We start from the raw sequence: 21,907 nt of genomic DNA on the forward strand, positions 1-21,907 counted from the left end.
TTTTAATGTCATCTCTCTTGATTCCTAATTGCGTCACATAATCACGCGTGTGTTGAATTGTTTCCACGCTGATCTGATTTGTTCACGGCGGAGTAGCGGAGGGGCGGGGCGGACTCGCGTGATCTCGCGATAACCTCCGTTGTTTACGGTGTTGTGAGTCCGTCTGGAAACATGGCGGTCAACATCCGAGGCCGTCCTATCCGGAGCATAAGGATGCGAGGTGAGGCAGACACGTCCCGAACGGGACGAGGGAAACCGCCGGTGGCAGGAGAAGGATGTTGGGTCACGGGGCTGCCTTGCGGCCCGGCGAATCCTGGGTGTGACTTAAACCCGGACTTTCTCATTGACAGGTCGGAATGACAGCGGGGAGGAGAACGTACCGCTCGATCTCAGCAGAGGTAAGCGGCGGATGCCGGAGAGATGTGGATGCTCTGGGCGGCGCTTACACACGTCTGGCCAAGTTTAATAAATATGAAAATGGATTCGTTTTTTTTTGTTTTTTTTTTTGCATAATGGAAAATGGCCCCTTTTGAAAGAGGAGTATACAACTACGCCTTTCACAGTAACAAACGCCCACGTTTGTTATCGTGATTTAAATAGCGAGTCTTCCACATCTTAGGCACGTGGCTGTAAAGGATCCCCCTCTGCACAATAGAATAATATTCCATCCTGCTATCATCTGTATAAGGGGCATCTGAGACCTGTAATGTTTACAGTCCCAGACTAGACTGGTCTAGACAAGTCAGCTTATTCCAGTGTGGCAAGATGGGGCTTCATTTAATGCGAAAGGGGGTGTCATGTGAGATCGGCTTTCGATGGTGCATGTATTGTGCAGACTTCTCCTTTGATTGCAGATTTGGCTTCTAGATAATGTCTTTTTCTGCACTTAACCTTTGGCCCTTTGACACTTCTTGAAGTGTTGCGTTTTCTTCTGGTGGGTCCCTGTTACAAATGACTCACACTTTATAACGCTACTAAAATAAAAATGCCCCAGGTCACTTCCTGTTTACATCTCACTGTGAACCTGTCCTCGCAGGTTGCATGAATGAAAGAATGAAACAAACAATAAAAAAAAACCCAACAACAACATGGTCAGTATGTTTCTGGGAAGTCACCTGTATTTACAGCAGCCCTGATCCTGGCTGCTGCCGTTTCCAGGGATGCAAATTTGTCATTGCATGTCTGATGTGAAAACGCATTGATGGGATAAACGAAGAGAAAGCATTGTTCATGCTTTTAAGTGTTGGGTCTGTCTTTGTCTGTGAGGCGGGCTGTAGGGCCCCTGGACTAGGAGATTCATGTCCATGATTACTTCATTACACCCCTGCGGTGCCCTCACAGCCTAAGATCAAGACAGGAAGCTGGTGGGAAAGAAGGGCCTGCCCACCCAAACTGACTCCATCTCATGTCCCCAAGAAGATATATAGGCACGTTTCTGCTGTATGTAGTAATAACACATTTATTCAGACATTTCCAGCTAGAGAGGAGTGAAAAACTGCCTGCAGGCGCTAGAGCCAAGAAAGTAGGAGGAGGAGTGAATGTTCTTCTCAGCCTTTTTTGCTTCTGAGTCTTTGAACCAGAAAGGAAAAAAAATCTAAACCCTGGTTAATTCTCACAACCTAATTGTCTGAAGTGTCATGAAACCTCTGGGATGCTTCACTGGATATGTGAACTATACATAGGCTTAATGGCCTAAATTGATGCTGCATTTGTTTCACTGTTCAGGGATTTTAGTTGTAGGTGGGGCTAGCCTGAGTCAGCCTCAGTGCAGACCACTGCTGCGTTTCAGGGATTGATGACGATCATTATTTTCGGGGATGCTGTTTGCCTTCATGTCAGATACAGTGAGGGTGATTTCACTAATGGGACCTGACTGCTTTTATTTCCTCTAATGACTGCTGATGGTTGAATTGAAAAAGATGTTTCATCCCTCTCTGGAATTTGCATACCTATAATGTATGAATCAGACAAATTATATTCTTTTTTTTTAAATCAAGTAATCTAAATGTATTCCTTTCTGTGATTAGTTTTTTCTGGCTTTAATATTCTGCAGCTTTTTTCTGCTTCTGTAGTGCAGATGATGTCTTCTCCCTCTGGAACTTTTCCATTTTATCTTCTTGTAGTTAAGGATTTGATTGGTTTTTATTTTGAGCGCTGTGCTGATGTCAGAGGAATCATGAAAAATTGTGGAGAAGATTGAACTTCAATGTTTTAACTTTTCTTTTAATGGACCACACTAACAAAAATAGTGCAGAACGTGTGGCAAGAGTTTTATACCACCAAGACAGGATGCTGGTGTACTGTTGCATTCATGCTTATTGAATAAATAATCCGTGCCATGTGCATCATCTTTGCAATACTGTTACTAGTCGGGATTGATTCACAAAGATCGAAATCTCAATTCTGAGAGCTCTGCTGCCATGTTACAGCTCTTATCAAAGCTGGCAGAGAAATAGGCCGCTGAAAGTGCCAGCACCCTCCCCACTTCTGTCCTCTGGTCATGTAGCTGCTCCGGTAGAGGCAGCGTCATTGTTGTGCAGTTTGTTCTTATCACCATAGTCTGGTTTTATTAATACGTTTTTTTTGTGTGTGTTTTCTTGTTTTCCCTTTTTTTTTTTATAGACCCCTCAGACAACCTCCGTGAAATTCTTCAGAATGTGGCAAAGCAGCAAGGAGTGTCCAACATGCGAAAACTAGGCCACCTGAACAACTTCATAAAGGTTTGCAGATCAGTGGCGCATGGCTCTCACAAGGAAAAGCAGCTGAGAGGGTTTTTTTTATGTGGGATACGCTTTCCGTGTCCTTGCCTGTGAATGAAAGTGATCCATTCTGACATGAACAAAACAGAAAACACTGCCGCCATGTGGCTACAAACACAAACTACACAAACACGCCATAAACTACACTACAGGAATGTTGAAAATAAGCGGTCTCTTCTAAGAAATTATGGCTATCAATATTCCGGTTGATATTTTTGATCAACATACGATATGCTATATGTTGATTTGTTAAGATTATTCAGTAAATGTTAGATTATTCTGAAACAATGTTAATTAGTACGTTAACTACTCTGCACTGTGCATCATTTTCAGAACTGTAAGAATGTGTGAATCTTTTTTTAAACGGCCATTTATGTAACATATATAACAATTCAGATATTGAAATACTGTACGTTATTCAGTTTGAGACAATTTTGAATAAATGGATTTGCACGGAATTTGGATTTGCGGAATTTGCAAGTGTGCATGAGTGGGCAGTTGGTACCCCATCTGCTCATGGTTAGATTTTTGTTCCTTTAGAAAATTGACGTGTCATGGTTTACTGACGTTATTCAGGCCTCATGTGTGAAAAGTGTGAAATGACTCAGTGTGTGTGCGTGTTTGTACAGTTTGTGGTTTCATGTGCCCAGTTACCCTTGTCTTCTCTTAGCTCCTGTGCAGTGCAAGCCACTCTGAGGAGACATTTGGCTTCACTTATGAAGAAATCATCATCTGGTGAGTCATTCCATAGACATGAGGTGTTACTGGACTTGGAACAATGGCAGTGGGTGTTCAAATTCTGCTGAATATGTTTAGTACTGCTGTTTTCATCGATGTCATCTGAGGAGGGAAAAAACAATATTGTATCACGTCAAGAGGATGTATAGCCCTGCATGTATATTCCCTGCTGTTGTACTATTTGAAATCTGCCAGCATTGGTGTGGCTTCAGATTTTGACTGACATTTATTTATACTATGCATGGGATGGTAGTAGCCTAGTGGGTAACACACTCGCCTATGAACCAGAAGACCCAGGTTCAAATTCCACTTACTACCATTGTGTCCTTGATCAAGACACTTAACCCTAAGGTGCTCCAGGGGGGGGACTGTCCCTGTAACTACTGATTGTAAGTTGCTCTGGATAAGGGCGTCTGGTAAATGCTGTAGATGTAGATGTAAAATGTAAATGCTAAAAATGTACAGAAGCATTGTGATGGGGAAAAAATAATGTAGCATTTGAATTTATTTGACACTCCAAACATCTGTGCAGTTTCTAATAAAGTATTTCTCACAGCCTCAGGCTGGCTCTGCTCAACGAGGCCAAGGAGGTGCGTGCAGCGGGTCTCCGAGCCCTCCGGTACCTGATCAGGGACTCCTGTATTCTCCAGAAGGTTCTGCGCCTTCAAGTTGATTATTTAATATCCAGGTGAGCGGCAGAATTTGTGTGAAACAGGACCAGTACAGGACTAAGGACTAATGAATTATTTTTAAAAACGATTATTTTTACTAAAAAAATAGTTAATCTAACAATTCCGAATTGCTTTGATTTAATTCGGTTTGATTCTTGATTAATTAATGTAAACTTGGGGGCTTTTGGGGAAACACAAAAACCAATGTGTTACCATTTATTTCTTAAGTCACAAAGACATCTGATCAATTGAGGGTGTAGGCGATTTTACCACAGGTGGCCAGCATTATAAAAACATGATTTAGGCAAAACTGTCCATTTTGGAAGGATGTATACAGTACAGGGCAAAAGTTTGGACACACCTTCTCATTCAATGTGTTTTCTTTATTTTGATCACATTTACATTGTGATGACCATTTACATTGGTAGATTCTCACTGAAGGCATCAAAACTATGGATGAACACATGTGGAGTTATGTACTTAACAAAAAGTGGAGACCTGGCCTCCACAGTCACCGGACCTGGGCAAAGGGGCCAACAAGTGCTAAACACCTCTGGGAACTCCTTCAAGACTGTTGGAAAAGCATTTCAGGTGACGACCTCTTGAAGCTCATCGAGAGAATGCCAAGAGTGTGCAAAGCAGTAATCAGAGCAAAGAAGAAACTAGAATATAAAACATGTTTTCAGTTATTTCACCTTTTTTTGTTAAGTACATAACTCCACGTGTTCATTCATAGTTTTGATGCCTTCAGTGAGAATCTACCAATAAAATAAAGAAAACACATTGAATGAGAAGGTGTCCAAACTTTTGCCCTGTAGTGTGTGTGTGTGTGTGTGTGTGTGTGTTACTCTTAGGACCAACAATACCCTGAAACATCAGCCGAATCCTGATACAGTAATACGGACGTTTGTGTCATATTAAAATGGTAGATTGTGTGTAAAAGTGACTGGCAGCTACGTGGGCATTAAGAGAACCATATCCTCTGCCAATGCTTGTTTGTTCTAATGCTTGAAGACGTGCACTAGACACTGTGTTTATGATACAGAAAGATAGATTTTCTATGAGTTTCTGATGCTGTTTTGAATTTAGGGTTGTGTGGTTTCACCCACCACCTGATGCCCACAGCCAACATCTTCACAACTTCATGCTACATGCAGCAGCACTGCAAACACACCGTGTTTCTACAAGCACAAAGCCACATGCCATTCATACTGAAAGTGTGCAAAAGCAGCAAGTGCTATGTGTCCCCAAAGGCATAGGTTTGTTTTTTGTGTTTGTTTTACATAATCTTCCCTGACCTCTGACCTCATGTCTACAGATGCATCGATATCCAGCAAAGTAACGAAGTTGAGCGAACTCAGGCATTAAGGCTTGTTCGCAAGGTGCGTTTTTCTCACACACACATGCGTCTTTTATTATCTTTGTGAAGACCTAGCTTAGTTACATATATATTACATTGCAAATGTTAAAATGTTCCTGTCCTTCCCTCCAGATGATCACTGTGAATGCCATAATCTTCCCCAGCTCTGTCACTAACTCCCTCATCGCAGTGGGCAACGATGGGCTACAGGAGCGGGACCGCATGGTGCGAGCATGCATTGCCATCATCTGTGAGCTTGGTGGGTGCACAAAGCACAGACACAATCATTTATCAGATGCCCTTATACAGAGCAACTTTCAGTCAGTAGTTACAGGGACAGCCCCCCTGGAGACACCCAAGTTTAAGTGTCTTTCTCAGGGACTCAATGGTGGTAAGTGGGGTTTTAAACTGTCATTTTTTGGACTTCTGGTTCTTAGGTGAATGTCTACTAGGCTACTAACATCCCTAACAAGCCTTACAAGCTGCTTAATTATGTTAAAATTTGAATTTAAATTTGTTCCTGACGTTCTAAATTTCTCCATGGTTTGTTCTGTTCACACAAACACACAAATTTATAGATATGCAAGAATACAAACACACAACAAAGTAAAGTGTGTGTGTGTGTGTGTGTGTGTGTGTGTGTGTGTGTGTCTGTTTCCACAGCATTGAAGAACCCTGAAGTTGTGGCTAGGAGAGGAGGCTTGAGCACCATCCTGAAGAATGTGATTGACTGTCAGCTCAGCCGCATCAACGAGGCCCTCATCACCACAATCCTCCACCTACTCAACCACCCACACACACGCCAGTATGTGCGCTCTGATGTGGAGTTGGAGGTACTACACTTGCAACAGAACAAACTGCTATAACATCTCAATTACACACAAAATACATCACATTAAACATCCAAACATCACAAAGATACAACTTACAATAAACCAGCAGCAGACAATTGCAACCACCCAGCTAAATCCACAAGGCACAGCCAACAGCAAGTACACAGTCAGCCACACTCGCCACCAAATCACCAGATCCCAATAATTAAACCGAGCAATACCGCACAACCACTGCATACACACCTAGGAAAGTACAACCAAGTGTTTTAATTATCTTTCCACTACACCCAGCAGGATCTAGCCACAATTCTGATGATAAGCCACATCTTGCTGTAATTTATGAAGGATTGGTTATCACCCTTCACATTTTCTTTTGTCTTCAGCAAATACTAGCACCTTACACAGACTTCCACTACAGACATAACCCTGAAACAACAGAGGGACAACTCAAGTAAGTGTGTGTAAAGCGCTGAGTCTGGGCAGAGTGGTTCATTTGCTTATTTAAATAATTAGGTTCCATTAAGTCATTGCTTGATTTGCCCTCCCTTACTGTCTCTGTCCATTTGTACCTGTGATAAAGGCACAAAGAATAGTAATGTCTGCCTAAGGCTGACATGTTTGTTAATGTGCCCTAAAAAAATCCTGAACTTATATAAATTTCTAAACAAATTCCTTATTTTGTTACATAATAATACCTCCTGTCACAATTTTATGTGTCCTTTTAGAGATGACAGAGAAGCTCGTTTTTTGGCCAGTAAGATGTCAATTGTTGCTTCCTTTCGTTCCTGGTCCGGTGAGTTAAGTATATACATTTTTAAATAAATGTAGTTTTGGTTTTTGGTTTAATAAACAGGCATGGTATTTGTTGGCTCCATATAAATATAAGTATAAAGATATATTAAGCTGTGTATATAAATGTCAGCACAGCTATATCTCATGTTTGTTTATAATTATATTTAAATGATTCATTTGATTTGGTTTTAAAATGTCCATATGGCTCTGATGTTGTCATCTCTGATGGGTCACAGGGTCTGTGTGCTTTGTCTCCTTCTCCAGGTATCATTAACCTTTGCAAATCAGGCAGCTCTGGGATCCAGTCTCTGATAGGCCTGCTCTGTATACCAAACACAGAAGTGAGGGTGAGTACAGTAGTGCAGATCTATGCAAGTGCCTCTGCTGCAGCTTTAATGTTAAAATAAAAGAAAATGTATTTTGGAAGGTGTAAAAGTGAAACCTGTTGTGGTTTATTTAGAATTTTTTTTATATATTTTGAGGAAGAGAAAAAAACTCTGTGGGGTATGTTTTGCAGTACCCTCAGTAGTGAAAGTAAGACTTGACCTTAGATGCCTTTAATCACAAAACAGTGTTCACAGTTGCTATCTCTAACACTTGTAAAGATAAAGAAAGAAAGAAATTGCCAGCAGGGGAAGATTGACCTGACTTGTCCTATTTTGTTTTGCAGAAAGGACTGTTGGAAGTTCTGTATGACATATTTCGGCTGCCTCTTCCCATTGTTACACAAGACTTTATTGAAGCACTCCTCAGTGTGGGTGAGTTAGGTTGATACTCATGGATAAGAAATGTATATAAGGTGTCAAAACTTTAATGCAGAGATAAATAGGAGGGGATATGTTAATTGTTCCACAAATACTGGGAACTGAAGTAGTCTAGAACTAACTTGCTAATCTACTAATACTCTCTTGCAATTTCCTTTTAGATCCTAGTCGGTTCCAAGATAGCTGGCGATTATCAGATGGCTTTGTGGCCTCAGAAGCAAAAATTCTTCTTCCTCATCGAGCACGATCAAGGTGAGTAAAACAAAATTCCTTTTATAGGATTATAATCTGCATTGATAATTAATAACTCTCTGTAATTAATAGATTGAGTGATTTTAATACAGTTGTTGGTAGGACTCTCTGGAACAGTCCTTAACTGATTCAGGTCATTAGATTCATAATGATTCATATGATGTGATATTAACATTTGAAAAAAAAAACCCTTCTCACTATTTAGATCAGTCAAAGTTAATTAAATTTATTAAAAAAGGGTTCTGTGTGCTTAGTTGCGTTTGCCATGCTTGGAGCTATCATATATAATGGCCAAATTGCTCTCTCACCAAACACTGACTGCACTGCTAACTATGACTGTCCTGTAAAAGTGACTTGTCATATAAAACATTAATTGGGGCAGAAGGTTGCAGGTTCGATTCCCGATCCGCCAAGGTGCCACTGAGGTGCCACTGAGCAAAGCACCGTCTGCACACACTGCTCCCCGGGCGCTTGTCATGGCTGCCCACTGCTCACTCAGGGTGATGGGTTAAATGCAGAGGACAAATTTCACTGTGTGCATCGTGTGCTGTGCTGCTGTGTATCACATGTGACAATCACTTCACTTTGTACTTTGTACAATTATTTGACCCTTTTTTCATGCCCTGTTTCTTGGGTAGACCTGACTTGATGGATAATTACCTTGCGCTTGTACTATCTGCCTTCATTAATAATGGACTGCTAGAGGTAAGCATCTATATTGCACTGTTCTTCAATTGCACAATATGTATGTCTGTGTAATCTATAGTGAATCTTTTCTCTTTTCCCAGGGTCTGGTTGAAGTTACTACGAGTAGTGATGACAGCATCTCCATTCGAGCCACAATCCTGCTCGGAGAACTTTTGCACATGGTATTAGTTATTTTCTTCAGTTCTTATTCTTTAATTTGACTTATTTTTTTTGTGAAACTTCACTGGTTTCTGTCTTCTGTCCACTGCTAGGCCAACACCATCCTCCCTCATTCCCATAGCCACCATTTGCACTGCCTGCCCACACTCATTAACATGGCTGCCTCTTTCGACATCATGCAAGAGAAACGACTGTGAGTTGCTGCCTTCTGAGGGACTGTTGTACATGTGTTTTTTGCTTTGGTAATTCAGTCATTCAGTTTTACAAACCAACTGTAGAGGGCAAACTAGAGACATTATTGTGTCTCCAGACGTGCAAGTGCTGCTGTGAACAACCTGAAACGTTTCCATGAGAAGAAGAAGCAAGGGCCCAAACCCCACAGTCTATACCTGGACAACATTATTCGGAAGTCCATGGCTACCCACTGCTGCAGAGATCAGCACCTGCGTCCACAAAGAGACATCTTTGTCATTAAGGTACATGAAGTACACTCTAAAATAAATTTTATTTCAGGATTTCATCATTTTAACTTTCACATTGTTTGCAGGAGACTGAGGAGGCTTTATTGAATAACCTTAGAGACAGTCACATCCTCAACCACAAGCAGAACCTGGACTGGAACTGGGTCCTCATAAGTACTACACTAAAGGCGTGAATATTTTTTTGTAATTAAAATGTAGTTCATTTAAATAATTTAAGTATTTTGTATTATTAGATAATTAATATCATTGTATCAATATCTTTTTGTTTTTTTAGTGGCCAAATGTAAATCTTAGAAGCAACAAAGATGAACACATGCACAAGTAAGAGCACATGTGGGCGCAGGAGATTCCTGAGGGGATCGTAGATTGTTGCTGCTGACTGTGACCGGTTTGTTTGCAGGTTTGTGCGCAGGTTGCTGTTCTTCTACAAACCCAGCAGTAGACTGTACGCAAGCTTGGAGCTGGATCACAGCAAAGCCAAACAGCTGACGGTGGTGGGCTGCCAGTTTATTGAGTTTCTGCTGGAGTCTGACGAGGTGAAAGACCAGAGAGGAGTCAAAAACTAATGCATAGATATGCATGGAACATATATTTCTCTTGTAACACCATGAGGTCTTATTGTGAGTGTGTGCATGGGTATCTTTGTGTTTTAACAGGATGGCCAAGCGTATCTGGTAGACCTAGTCAAAGACATTGTGCAATGGCTGACCACTTCCTCTGGGCTCAAGACAGACCGCAGTCTTCAAAGCAATGGTCTCCTCAACACGCTCAGTCAACACTACTTCCTGTTCCTGGGCACGCTCTCCGCACACCAACTCGGTGTGAAGATGCTGGAGAAGTGTGGTGTCTTCCAGTGGTTAGTGCTTCTTAGCACTCGAAATGGAGAAATGAAAAATGTTGCCGGGAGTGTTAGAATAGTCCTCGATTGAACCCTGCTTTTCTCCTGTCACTCGCATAGCCTGTTGAACCTCTGCTCTCTAAAGAATCAGGACCACATGCGGAAGTTGATCGTGTCCACGCTGGATTACAGTCGTGACGGCCTGGCTAGGGTCATCCTGTCAAAAATTCTCACTGCTGCCACTGATGTGAGGAACCCCCTTTTAAATGGGACTGAGTGTAGAACAAATAGTGTTAATTTGTCTCATGAATAACTTGAATAACTGTCTGTTGCAGAACTGCCGACTATATGCCACCAAGCACTTGAGAGTTCTGTTGCGTGCTAACGTGGAGTTTTTCAGTAACTGGGGCATAGAGCTGCTGGTAACACAGCTCCATGATCGGAGCAAGTCGGTTTCTATGGAGGCCCTGGACATACTGGATGAAGCCTGTGAGGACAAGGTGAGCAGAATGGGTCGCAGTGATGATGATGCACTCAGTGGAGGGATGACTCTGATTAACATGATCTGACACTTTTTATTTTCTGAATAAGGAGTCCTGTATAAACAGCAAGCTAGTTTCTCCACTTCCTTATTTAGTCGAGTACATCTGAGAAATTTACAATGAACAGTACACTGCTTCAGCCCTCCAAGAGGTGTGCTGTTGTGAACTTGTGTCAGCTAAATTTGCTGTAGCAGGAGCTCTTTTGTATATTTGTCTTCCCAGGCATTTATGTGAGCGTACTGAGTGCATTGGTGGTTTTGTATTCCCTAGGCAAATCTGCATGCACTCATTCAGATGAAACCCGCACTTACTCATCTGGGTGATAAGGGTGTCTTGCTGCTTTTACGGTAAGATCATGGAAATGGTTTCAAAAGCTCATAGTCTTCATGACGAACTGCAGTACACTTTTGTAACTACCTTACGTGGCAACTTCTTTTTTTAAATCTGATCACAATTGAAACCACAATAGAGTCAGGAACATGTGATGGTGTTTTCAGAGAACATAAAAGAAAGAACTAGATTAGAGATCTGTTAAGAATTGACACTACTGCATTACTGGTTTCAGATCGTGTATTCCATGTGCGATACTAATTCAGTGTTTGAATTTAAGCTCTCTTATTGTAATAATTGCACTGTTTTTCCTTCCCAGGTTTTTGTCAATCCCCAAAGGCTTCTCATACCTCAATGAGAGGGGTTATGTGACCAAGCAGCTGGAGAAATGGCAAAAGGTAAAGTTGGCTGAAGATGTGAGGTGACCCAGCTTCATCACCTATCATTTATTCACTGAACTGAAGGCATTCAGTTGGCATGGTTGTGCTGTGGCCATTTATTTATATTTTTATGGCATTTAGCAGACACCCTTATCCAGAGCGGCTTACAATCAGTAGTTGCAGGGACATCCCCCTGGAGCAACTAAGGTTTAAATGTCTTGCTCAGGGGAACAATGGTAGTGAGGGTCTAAGCCACTAGGCTACTACCACCCCATTCACAATGAATACATCCTTTTACTACATTAGCAGAGTTTGATTTGTGCTTGTAGGAGTATAACCTGAAGTATGTAGACCTTATTGAAGAGCAACTGAATGAAGCTCTCACCACCTACCGTAAACCTGTTGATGGAGACAACTATGTACGACGGAGCAACCAAAGGTCAGCTCCACTTTTTTATGTACTTCACTTCATTCATAACACTCTTGCACTATAACCACCCTTTCCCCCTGACAGGTTACAAAGGCCAAATGTTTATCTTCCTGTGCATTTGTATGGTCAACTAGTCCATGACAAGACAGGATGCCATCTGTTGGAGGCTCAGGTAATAACACTTTTAAGTTTAATTTGTGGTCCTCTTTGGTCCAGGACAACAGTCCTTCACCACAACAAACTTTTTATCCCTCTTCCTTCCAGAACGTGGTTCCTGACCTTAGCTACACAGTTCGTTCACCAGTTTTGGACCAATGGGAAGGCATTAAACAACTGAAGGCTGCCCTCTGGGCCCTGGTCTGTTTATATATATATATTTTTTAGGAAGGCCTATATGTTCAAAAAACTGGTCTGAAGTGAAAAGGTTTTTGTCTTGTTTTTATGATTTTTCACATTGTCATATTATTTGTATTTCCAGGGTAATATTGGTTCCTCCAACTGGGGTCTGAACCTCCTACAGGAGGAGAATGTCATCCCAGACATCGTGGCACTGGCACAGCACTGTGAGGTCCTGTCTATTCGGGGGTGAGTGAACATTCATTCTTTTAAAAGCTTGTGAGGACTACATCTCTGAGTGTGTATGTAAAGTGCATCACAGGGCATCACTATTTCCGCAATTTGTTATGTTACAGCCTTATTCTAAAAGGGATTTAATAAATTTTTCCCTCAGACTTCTACGCACAACACCTCATGACAAAATGAAAAAGGTTACGTTGAGATTTTGGCAATTTTAGATATACAGGGTGGGCCATTTAATGGATACACCTTAATAAAAATGGGAATGGTTGGTGATATTAACGTCCTGTTTGTGGCACATTAGTATATGTGAGGGGGCAAACTTTTCAAGATGGGTGGTGACCATAGTGGCCATTTTGAAGTCGGCCATCTTGGATCCAACTTTTGTTTTTTCAATAGGAAGAGAGTCATGTGACACATCAAATCTATTGGTAATTTCACAAGAAAAACAATGGTGTGAAAAACAATGTGTTTATTCTTTAATGAGTTATTTACAAGTTTCTGACCACTTATAAAATGTGTTTTTTTTTATTAAGGTGTATCCATATAAATGGCCCACCCTGTATATATAAAATTGCCAAAATCTCAACTAAACTATATATATATTAGTGGCGGGCCGTTATCGGCGTTAACGTGCTGCGTTTACGTGAGACTCTTATCGGGTGATGAAAAAAAATATTGCCATTAATCTATTCACAAAGTTGGGTTGGGAGCTGGGTCTATACTACGCAAGCTATTGTGCCGGAGTTAAATGGTTACACTAGATTTATAAGTATATTTCTTCTTTTATTTTCTTATTTTCTAAAGACTTTTATTTTGTTTTTGAGACCCGGTTTAGGTCTCTTGGACACATGGCGTGAGCTGTGAGAGGTGCGTGGGGTTTGTGTGCAAAAAATTATTTCTTTCATTTTAATTTATGTACATATTAGGAATATTTTGCATGTGCGATTTTGTGAATATTTTTTTTATGTTCTTTTAATACTGTATATTGTAGAGAGAGGTGCAGAAAGACGCGATGTGTGACGCGACCTTGCTTTTTGTACAGGAATGCAGTATTGTAAATTGTGAATGCTTTATGTTAATGTTCAGTTCTCTTGGACACATGGCGTGAGTTGTGAGAGAGAGAGGTGCAGAAAGACGTGATGTTCTGACGCAATGTTCTGACGCGACCTTGCTTTTTGTACAGAATACACTTTGCACAGAAAATCTCTTGGGTCATCATTTGTGGTTCAAGAAACGAAATCAAAAAGTTACACAATGCAGAAGAAGAACCGCTACACTATGATGACTTTGACCTTGATATTTTAGCCCGGATGTATACCTAGCCGAATTGCACTGTAGGAGGCAAGAACGAGTCTTCGAACTGTGAAATTACCACATCAAACGTGACGTGGTAACATGGATGCAGCTATTTAACTGAATAAACAGTTGGTAAACACAAGTACATCTTATTGAACATAATTTATTTTCATCACCAATTATCATAGTAGAACAGCTTTCTCAAGCAGCTGGTGATGCATTTTGGAAACAGGAGATGAGCCCCTGGTCTAATGCGCCACCCTTTTGGAATAAGGCTGTAGCATAACAAAAAAGTGATGCCCTGTGAATACTTTCCAGATTCACTGTATGTAAATGCATACACTGAATTCTGCTGACGAGCCTGATTTAATGCTTACATTATAAACTCCCACCTCTTGCTCCTTCTCACTCTCTCCTCACTGTCATTTTTGTCCCCTCAGGACATGTTTGTATGTACTGGGTTTGATGTCCAAGACTAAACAGGGCTGTGAGCTCCTGAAACAGCAGGGCTGGGACACTGTAAGGCACAGTCGGAAGCAGCTGTGGCCTGTGGTCCCTGATGAGGTGGAGCAACAGCGGAGGCCAGCAGCATCCAGCGTCCTGTCCTCCATCCCGAGCACCCTCAGCCTCAACTCGGAGTCGACCAATTCACGACATAACAGCGAGAGTGATTCCACACTGCCCAGTGAGTCAAAGCCATGACCACTGCACCTCACATATCTTATTTGTAGGTCCACAAAGCAACATTATCTGACTGAGTTGTTGAAATGTCCTTTATGTATTTAGTACTAAAGGACAAATTCCTGGGTTAAAGGCAGGACATCTGTTTATTATGTGGGGGAAGGGAGCAGGGACAGGCAGAGACCTGCTCAGATTTGCTGATGAAATAAGTGTGACAGGCATGGACAGAAAAAGTGAGTCAGAATGAAATCTCAGATCACACAATCTGTGAACCAAAGAGTGCAAGATAATTCTATACTTCATAATTTCAGAAGGAATCTAAAACAAATATACATTTAAAATAAAAATGTTGCCAGTATTTGAAATTTGGAGCAAAATATCATGATGATGTATTTCATGTCTGTGCATGTCTTCAGGTACATACATCCTGGAAGATGAGAAGTTCGAGAGCTTGGGTCTATCAGAGCCCTTAAACATGCAACCAAAGCTGCTTAAGGAGCGTAGGCCCTTTACCATCCTGGCATCCAGCCGCTTAGTTCGGAACCGCATCCTCATTTCACTCTCAAGCAGGAAGCTGCGCAGCACGAGTGACCCCAAGGGTACAAGCATTGGCAGTGGAGCCAGCAGCACCAACAAGACACCCGGTGAGCTCAAACTGAGTGGCATGAAAAGGAACCGGACAGTCACAGATCCGTCAGTCTTCACGTCTGAACATGGTGACCTCTACAGCCCAGTGTTCGCTGACGGACACCCCACCCCACCCACGGTGAGCCTGGAGACCTCTTTTGTAGGAAACAAGAGTTTGGATACCCGGGGTAGCACACCCAGCATTGGGGAGATAGAGACGTATCCGCTACAAGCTGCAGGGAGCGAGAGGGGCTCTGCACCTGGAGAGGGGGGACCCCACCAGCGTGAGCAGACCAGCCGGGAGAGGCTGGCAGGGGACGGCGGCGGGAACACGCACTTCAAGAGCCGCAGCCAGAGCTTTAACACTGACACCACCACCAGTGGCATCAGCTCCATGAGTTCCAGCCCCTCGCGAGAGACGGTGGGCGGGCCGGAGTCGTCGGCATCAACAGCGGACACCGACTGCGTGAGCCTGGCAACGGTGGTGAGCGCTCAGGCGGCCCAGACGCTGCAACCGCCACTCACCCAGCAGGAGAACCACCTCTCACTCTCAAAGTCTAACTCTGTCCTTTTGGCCCCTCCCGGCTCCTCCCACACTCTTCCACGACGCGCCCAGTCGCTCAAATCGCCCTCAGTGTCCGCCATCACCAGTTTAACAGACTCTGGTTTCATCTACACCAGCCCACGTGACGCTCTTGGCTACGCCACACTCAAGCGGCTGCAACAGCAGCGCATCCACCCATCCCTGTCCCACAGCGAGACACTGTCCTCCCCCGCCAAGGACGTGCTCTTCACGGACACCATCACCATGAAGACAGGGAGTCTGGACTCCAGACTCACACCACGCAGGTGACCATACTTATCCTCCCTCTTCTCTCTTATCTCCTCTTCTTACATCGCTTCTCCTTTTCGGGAACACACATTCAGTCATTTTTCCCGCTCACTTTTGTATTTTTGCTGAGCGATACAGGGAAAGATTGGGTATTATGATCACAGATCTGTGTTTGTTAAGTTTAAAAGCAATCTTCAAAATGAACAGACTTGACTCAAACTGGCAAGAAGCAGGAATTAGCTTTTTTCCTTTTTGTTCAGGTCATCATTTGTAATGGTCCGCTTTCTTCCCAAACACTAACAGGCACATTACATCAACGCCTCAGCATCTGGAATAAAAACCCATAGTAAAACCAGCAGTCCACCCACCTCTCTTTTCCAGCATTTTTTTATTTTTTTAAGCATTTTTTAACTGCACACTACCACTCTGCTCTGTCTTATTCTGATGCGTGAGCAGAGTAAAAAAGAGAACTTCCTCCTGAGTCACTTCTCAAATTCACGGTGAGGAGGGAAGATTTCTCAACATGTAATGGCTTTTGGGTTTGACCAGCCATGTCCCCAAGTCGTCCTCGCAATCATTTCCCAGAACACAGTGCCCCTGCTCACCTCTTCTCCATCTGAGAATAATATGAACCTTGTTTCTGGTGGTCCCCCTCAGGTCTACCAATAAACTCTTCAGGTGCTTGGCCAGAGGCCCAGCGAGGGCCCAGCGTCGGCCAGCCAGAGCGCTCTTCCCACGGTGCGTGGACCGTCCTGGGGCCATTTCTCCTTGGTTTTTATTTTGTCTCTCTCTTACTTACTCCTTACCCTCATCCGGATCAATTTAGCTTCTCATTGACCCAATGCCCCCAAAACCTGTTTCCCACCATCAGCGTCAAACTACCAGATCTGCCCTGTCTGGCTTCTTTTCGATAAATTTCTTCCTATTCTTTTCCCAGAAGTCTTTGCACAGCCCCTCATGTCCCTTCAGAATATGTGCGCTGCAGTGTGTTTTTTTTTCTCCCTCCTGTTTAGGATGTAGGATTTGTCCCTCAGATAACACAAGTGTCTGACAACTAAATGTCAGAAATGTTTCCTTTTGTAATTATCAATTTGCCTTTTTGGTATCATTCGGCATAATAGTAAAGCAGCTCACTCCTCCACGCCAAGCTGAAGTTGGTGAGTCAACCTCATATCACCACTCTGCTACCCTTCCTAAACTTGACTCACTCTGTGTGTGTGTGTCTGTGTGTGTGTGTGTTGCAAGAAAATCCAAGAGAACAGTTTGGTTTTGTGAAGAAGGTTTGTTTTTGTGCCGCAACTGTGCAGTTTGTGTGGCATACAGATAGACATTATTGATCCCAAGAGAAATGTAGTTATCAAGCAGCTCATTACTCACAAAAACATGGATAACAGAGAGCACACTACACACAAAGTTTGTAGTATATAGCGAAATAACAGAGGGATGTGGCTACAAATGCAAAATAAGCAACACTTCAAGAATCTTCAGAATATATTCAATACACGTTCAATTATTCAAAGCATATAAAAAAAATAATAAAAATGACACAAATATAACATATAAAAACAACTATATAGCACCATTAGTAGACAAATAGAAATGAAGTGCTAACAGAGCCAGTTTGTGTATTTTACACAGATTTCTGAAAGCCCTGAGCTTTGCATCGTTGGATAAGGAGGACCTACTGAGCCCCATAAGCCAGACCAGCTTGCAGCGCTCCTCCTCTGCACGCTCCATGGTATCCAGTGCCACGTTTGGCAGCTGTGATGACTGCATCGGGCTGGCACTGCCGGTGGATATTGACAGCATGTTCCAGGTGGACAGAAATTGGCCCTCTGCCTCGGTGCCGGATAGTTCATTCTGTTATTTAGGTCGGGAGACCATAACGTCTTGTTGATTTTGAGATTACTTTTGTAGATAAAGGAGACTCCATATTTCCAGAAGAGGACTAGTCCACCTTCAGAGGACCGGTCAGCCAAATTTTTTTCTGGTGATTCTGATGGTAAGTGTTCTCAGCTATGAGTTTTTGGCTTTGGAAGTTCATCTCCAGCTTCCAATGAATACCTTCCCTCTCTCTGTACCCTCTAACTCTCCCTCAGGCCCAAGTGACACCTCTCGCCATGCACTGAAGTCCCAGCTCAGCATCACCGAGCTGATGTCAGTGAGTCGATTAGAGCAGCAGCACCTGCTGGGATTGGAGGAGACGGGGCTGCAGGAGCACACTGAGGACAATTGCCTGTACTGCGCAGGACTGCATGTATTGGGCTGCAATGCAAACAACTCGAGCACTACCCCCCAGGGTAATCTCTCTCTTTTAACTTCCAAAGCAACTACAGAGGTCAAATGGTCCATCTGGGCTGATTGTTATACAGCCATTCCATTTGCATTAGAACAAAAACTGAGAACTTACATTTTGGCATGAAAAATGGGTGGAGAGCTGTAAATGTGCACTGTTTTATGCCCTAGATTACCCTGACATGCAGTACACAGAGTGGTGCACTCAGCCGACACACAACCACCTAGAGGTCATGCCCCAGTCCAACTATTCCGGTGTGTCTGGCTGCAGTGATGTTGTATCCCAAGGCTCCATTGGCAGCACCCGCAGTACTGAATTGGTCTTGGGTAAGGACACTGGTCTCATAGGAAATTACATTTACTGGTTTAGCCTTTGTATATTCTGCTGATAAAATAGATTAATTGTGCTTCTGCAGAAATAGTTTTGTTGACCAATGCTGCGTGGGAATTTGTTAACAGTGCATCTTGTTCTTCAGGAGTAAAGGCAATTCCAGAGGATGCACCAGCCTGCAGAGTTCTTCTCAGGAAGGAAATCCTGCGACTGGTCATCAACCTCAGCTCATCTGTGGGCACCAAAGGTCATGAAACTGGACTTCTAACGTAAGAGAGCCAAACAAACGCACACCACCACACACTAGAGCAATCCTCTCTGAAGAATTTGTTTCTTTTGTGTGTGTGCAGGATTAAAGAGAAGTTCCCATATGCATTTGATGACATCTGTTTGTATTCTGAGGTGTCGTACCTGCTCGCCCACTGCATGTTCAGGCTGACCTCACGTCGATTCATCCAGGAGCTTTTCCAGGATGTACATTTCACCCCGGTACATGGCTGTCACTCATGCACTGCAATAATGTCTTTTTAGGTCAAGACCAATGCCATGGGTCAGGTTTCTGTAGCACTAAATTACACAAGCCAATGGTCCTAATGGGTTCTTCCCATTTTATTATTTTACTCAAATATAATTAATGACCAAATGATCAAATAAAAGTGTCTCCTCTTTGCTCCAAGATACAGATAACTAGCAAACACTCCTTTCTAATTTGCATCTAATTATTTGTGTAAATTATTAAAGTACTTCACAAGAACATAAGTGAGTAACAAAATGGATTAAGGATTGTCCTAGAATAAAGGCATTTTTGAATGGAAAACTTGGGAAATGGGAATAGGAAACTGACACTTTTGTGCCATGCATATACTTAAATTCCCTTAATCCTTCTGCAGATGTACGAGGAGGCTGAGAGCATTCTGTCCTTGCCACAAAAAAATGGCAAAGTGGATCCCCCTGTGTGAATCGCACCACCACAACATTGTGTCCCATTTGCCATACGCCCAACCATCCACCTGCCTGACCCTCATATGATTAACTGCAGCCCTGGAGAACTATGCAGAATGAATAATGCCGCCGATGGTTGTGGAGGGATGGTGAAAGGAAGGGGTGCAGGACAAATAACAAGAAGCATTTCTGCAGGCTGCCTAGGACAGTGTTGCCAGTATGGAAAATGTTAAAAATAAGAGAATTTAAAGGAAGGAAACAGATATGTGACTGTGTTTTCTACATGAATACAAAGCATCTGTGAAGTCACAGAAACAAAAAAAAGGTATTGTCAATGTCCAAATGGCAACCAAAACAAGTTTCAGATGTGGTCCCTTAGTCCCACTCATTTCTTTCATTTTGTGGGCAGTTTTTTTTTAAAAAGGATGCATCCAGCTTTTTAAAAAATGCATGTTCTCACCTGTAGACTGTCTATAACATTATACAAGAGTGCTGGAACTTCTTCATCATGTCCAGAACCTTCATCAAAGAACAATTTTCACTTTTTATTATTTGGACCCATAAGACAATCAGGAAATGGGTTGTTCATAGGCTCTAAAAGTGCGTGTTGCAGTGACAACACTAATTGTGCTGTGTCCCAATCCTAATTTTGAGAGCGACTCCCCACACAAGCTTCAAACTGTTAATATTAAACATGAATTCTTTGCCCCAGAAGATCAACATGAACTAAACAAATACATTTTGTTATGTGCTGTTCACAAACAGCACATGGTGTTTGTACTGTCATATCTTCTGTAAATCCTTTTGCAGCTTTTTATTTATGTGAGACCCAATGTTGATTGTGAACAAAAAATAGCAGAATACCAAAGTTGCTGACTCAGTTGGGCCTTTTTGGTTTTGTGTAATGATTGAATGACTCAGGTGATCAACATTCAAATTTCACTTGAACTCTGAAGGCAGAGGAAAATGTGGTTGGACATGCGAACTCCCTGCAGCTCTGTATCTCCGTCTAGTAAAAGGAGGAATCCTGTTCCAATAGATTCTAAAGTAACGTGACTAAACAGTTACCAAGATAATGTGATGTTGAAGGATATGCTTTAGCTTATTCAGTTCGAAGAACAAAGGTTTAAAAAAAATATTTGATAATATATAATATCTTTGTGTGCCTACGTTTGCCTTTGGAATGTTAGGTGCCATTAACTTGTTTTGATGTATTTTTTACTATTTTTTTTTAAGTGCAATGCTTTTTCAAATGAATTCCACTCATTACCTTTAGTTCCCCCACGTCAGGGAGACATATTTTTGTTGGTAGTCGTGCATTGTAGGCAGCTGCAGTTATTTTGCAATTCTTCCTTATGATTATTATAGTCTCTCATTTTTAAGACCTGGTTTGTTACGGTTTAATTTATCTATGAAACTAATGAAAGGTATTAATGTGTTTTTAGTTTCATGCCTTGGCTCTGTTCTGATTCAAGGTTGTGTGTGTGTTTGTGTGCGTGCGATGCAGTGTTAACTTATTTCTCTATGTATTTGGCAATACAGTGTATTCCCAGTGTACCCCGCTTTGATGTGGGGATCCTCTGTGATGGGTTGTAGAAAATGCTGTTACTGATATGCATGGACTGTTATCAAGTGGAGATCAATACTGCAAATGATTTTATTGTTGTTTTCTAACAATGATGCATTAACTCTAAACACTAATGTCCCCTGTGAGGTCAAATTTTGTACCTTGGATGGAGTTTTTGTATTTAATGTATTTAAAGGTCAATTGCAATAAGCTCCCAGTCCAGATCCTAAAGAAATATTAATCAAAAACCAATCTATCCCAGTGACTATGTTAGGGATTAGACCAAAAAAAATCTGAGCATTCATATAAATGTTCGAGAAAGTAGAATGTAGCGACTGTTGGTAAGAACTGATGAAGCAGCCTGGGGGATGTGATACAGAATAATCGCACCTTAACCGTGTTTCTTTTTTAACGTTTGTTTCTAATGAACTGGTGTGTACTCATGAACTTGTGGAGCACTGAAAATGAGCGTTGCTTATTGTGCATTGCAGGACTGTGGAGGAGGACATGTTGCGTTACAGTGTTATTTATAATGTTTTTTGAGGAGCCATTCTCATAAAGTTGTACATACTTTTGAAATGCTTTTTCCAATTTGTGGTTTCCCTTGTATGTTTTGGGCATTAATGCAGAGCCTTTATGGATGGGAAGCGTTGTTAATAAATGATAAATACAACACACAAGCAGTGCTTCAGTGTATGTGGCAGGACTGCAAACTCTGG

General features: G+C 42.1%; 1 protein-coding gene across 2 annotated transcripts; it reads left to right on the plus strand.

Annotated features, from left to right (window-relative positions):
• Positions 1-156: 156 nt before the first annotated feature.
• On the plus strand, positions 157-21,767 carry LOC114786403 (rapamycin-insensitive companion of mTOR-like). Of its 2 annotated transcripts, XM_028973510.1 has the most exons (39): positions 157-220; positions 351-398; positions 2,623-2,720; positions 3,430-3,494; positions 4,054-4,185; positions 5,487-5,550; positions 5,661-5,787; positions 6,192-6,361; positions 6,745-6,812; positions 7,087-7,154; positions 7,418-7,500; positions 7,824-7,911; positions 8,079-8,169; positions 8,808-8,874; positions 8,958-9,038; positions 9,129-9,229; positions 9,347-9,512; positions 9,584-9,685; positions 9,793-9,839; positions 9,919-10,054; positions 10,175-10,374; positions 10,477-10,603; positions 10,692-10,856; positions 11,169-11,245; positions 11,548-11,626; positions 11,938-12,047; positions 12,123-12,210; positions 12,303-12,395; positions 12,517-12,623; positions 14,354-14,598; positions 15,011-16,070; positions 16,711-16,791; positions 17,692-17,869; positions 17,971-18,055; positions 18,153-18,353; positions 18,520-18,675; positions 18,825-18,948; positions 19,030-19,168; positions 19,570-21,767. In XM_028973510.1, the coding sequence occupies exons 1-39, from the start codon at positions 172-174 to the stop codon at positions 19,636-19,638; spliced, it is 5,235 nt and encodes a 1,744-aa protein (XP_028829343.1). In that variant the 5' UTR covers positions 157-171; the 3' UTR covers positions 19,639-21,767. The 2 variants fall into 2 exon arrangements, with proteins under 2 accessions (XP_028829343.1, XP_028829344.1); XM_028973511.1 differs by lacking the exon at positions 16,711-16,791.
• Positions 21,768-21,907: the final 140 nt, after the last annotated feature.

This window comes from Denticeps clupeoides, chromosome 3 (assembly GCF_900700375.1).
Source record: "Denticeps clupeoides chromosome 3, fDenClu1.1, whole genome shotgun sequence".
Lineage (NCBI taxonomy): Eukaryota > Metazoa > Chordata > Actinopteri > Clupeiformes > Denticipitidae > Denticeps > Denticeps clupeoides.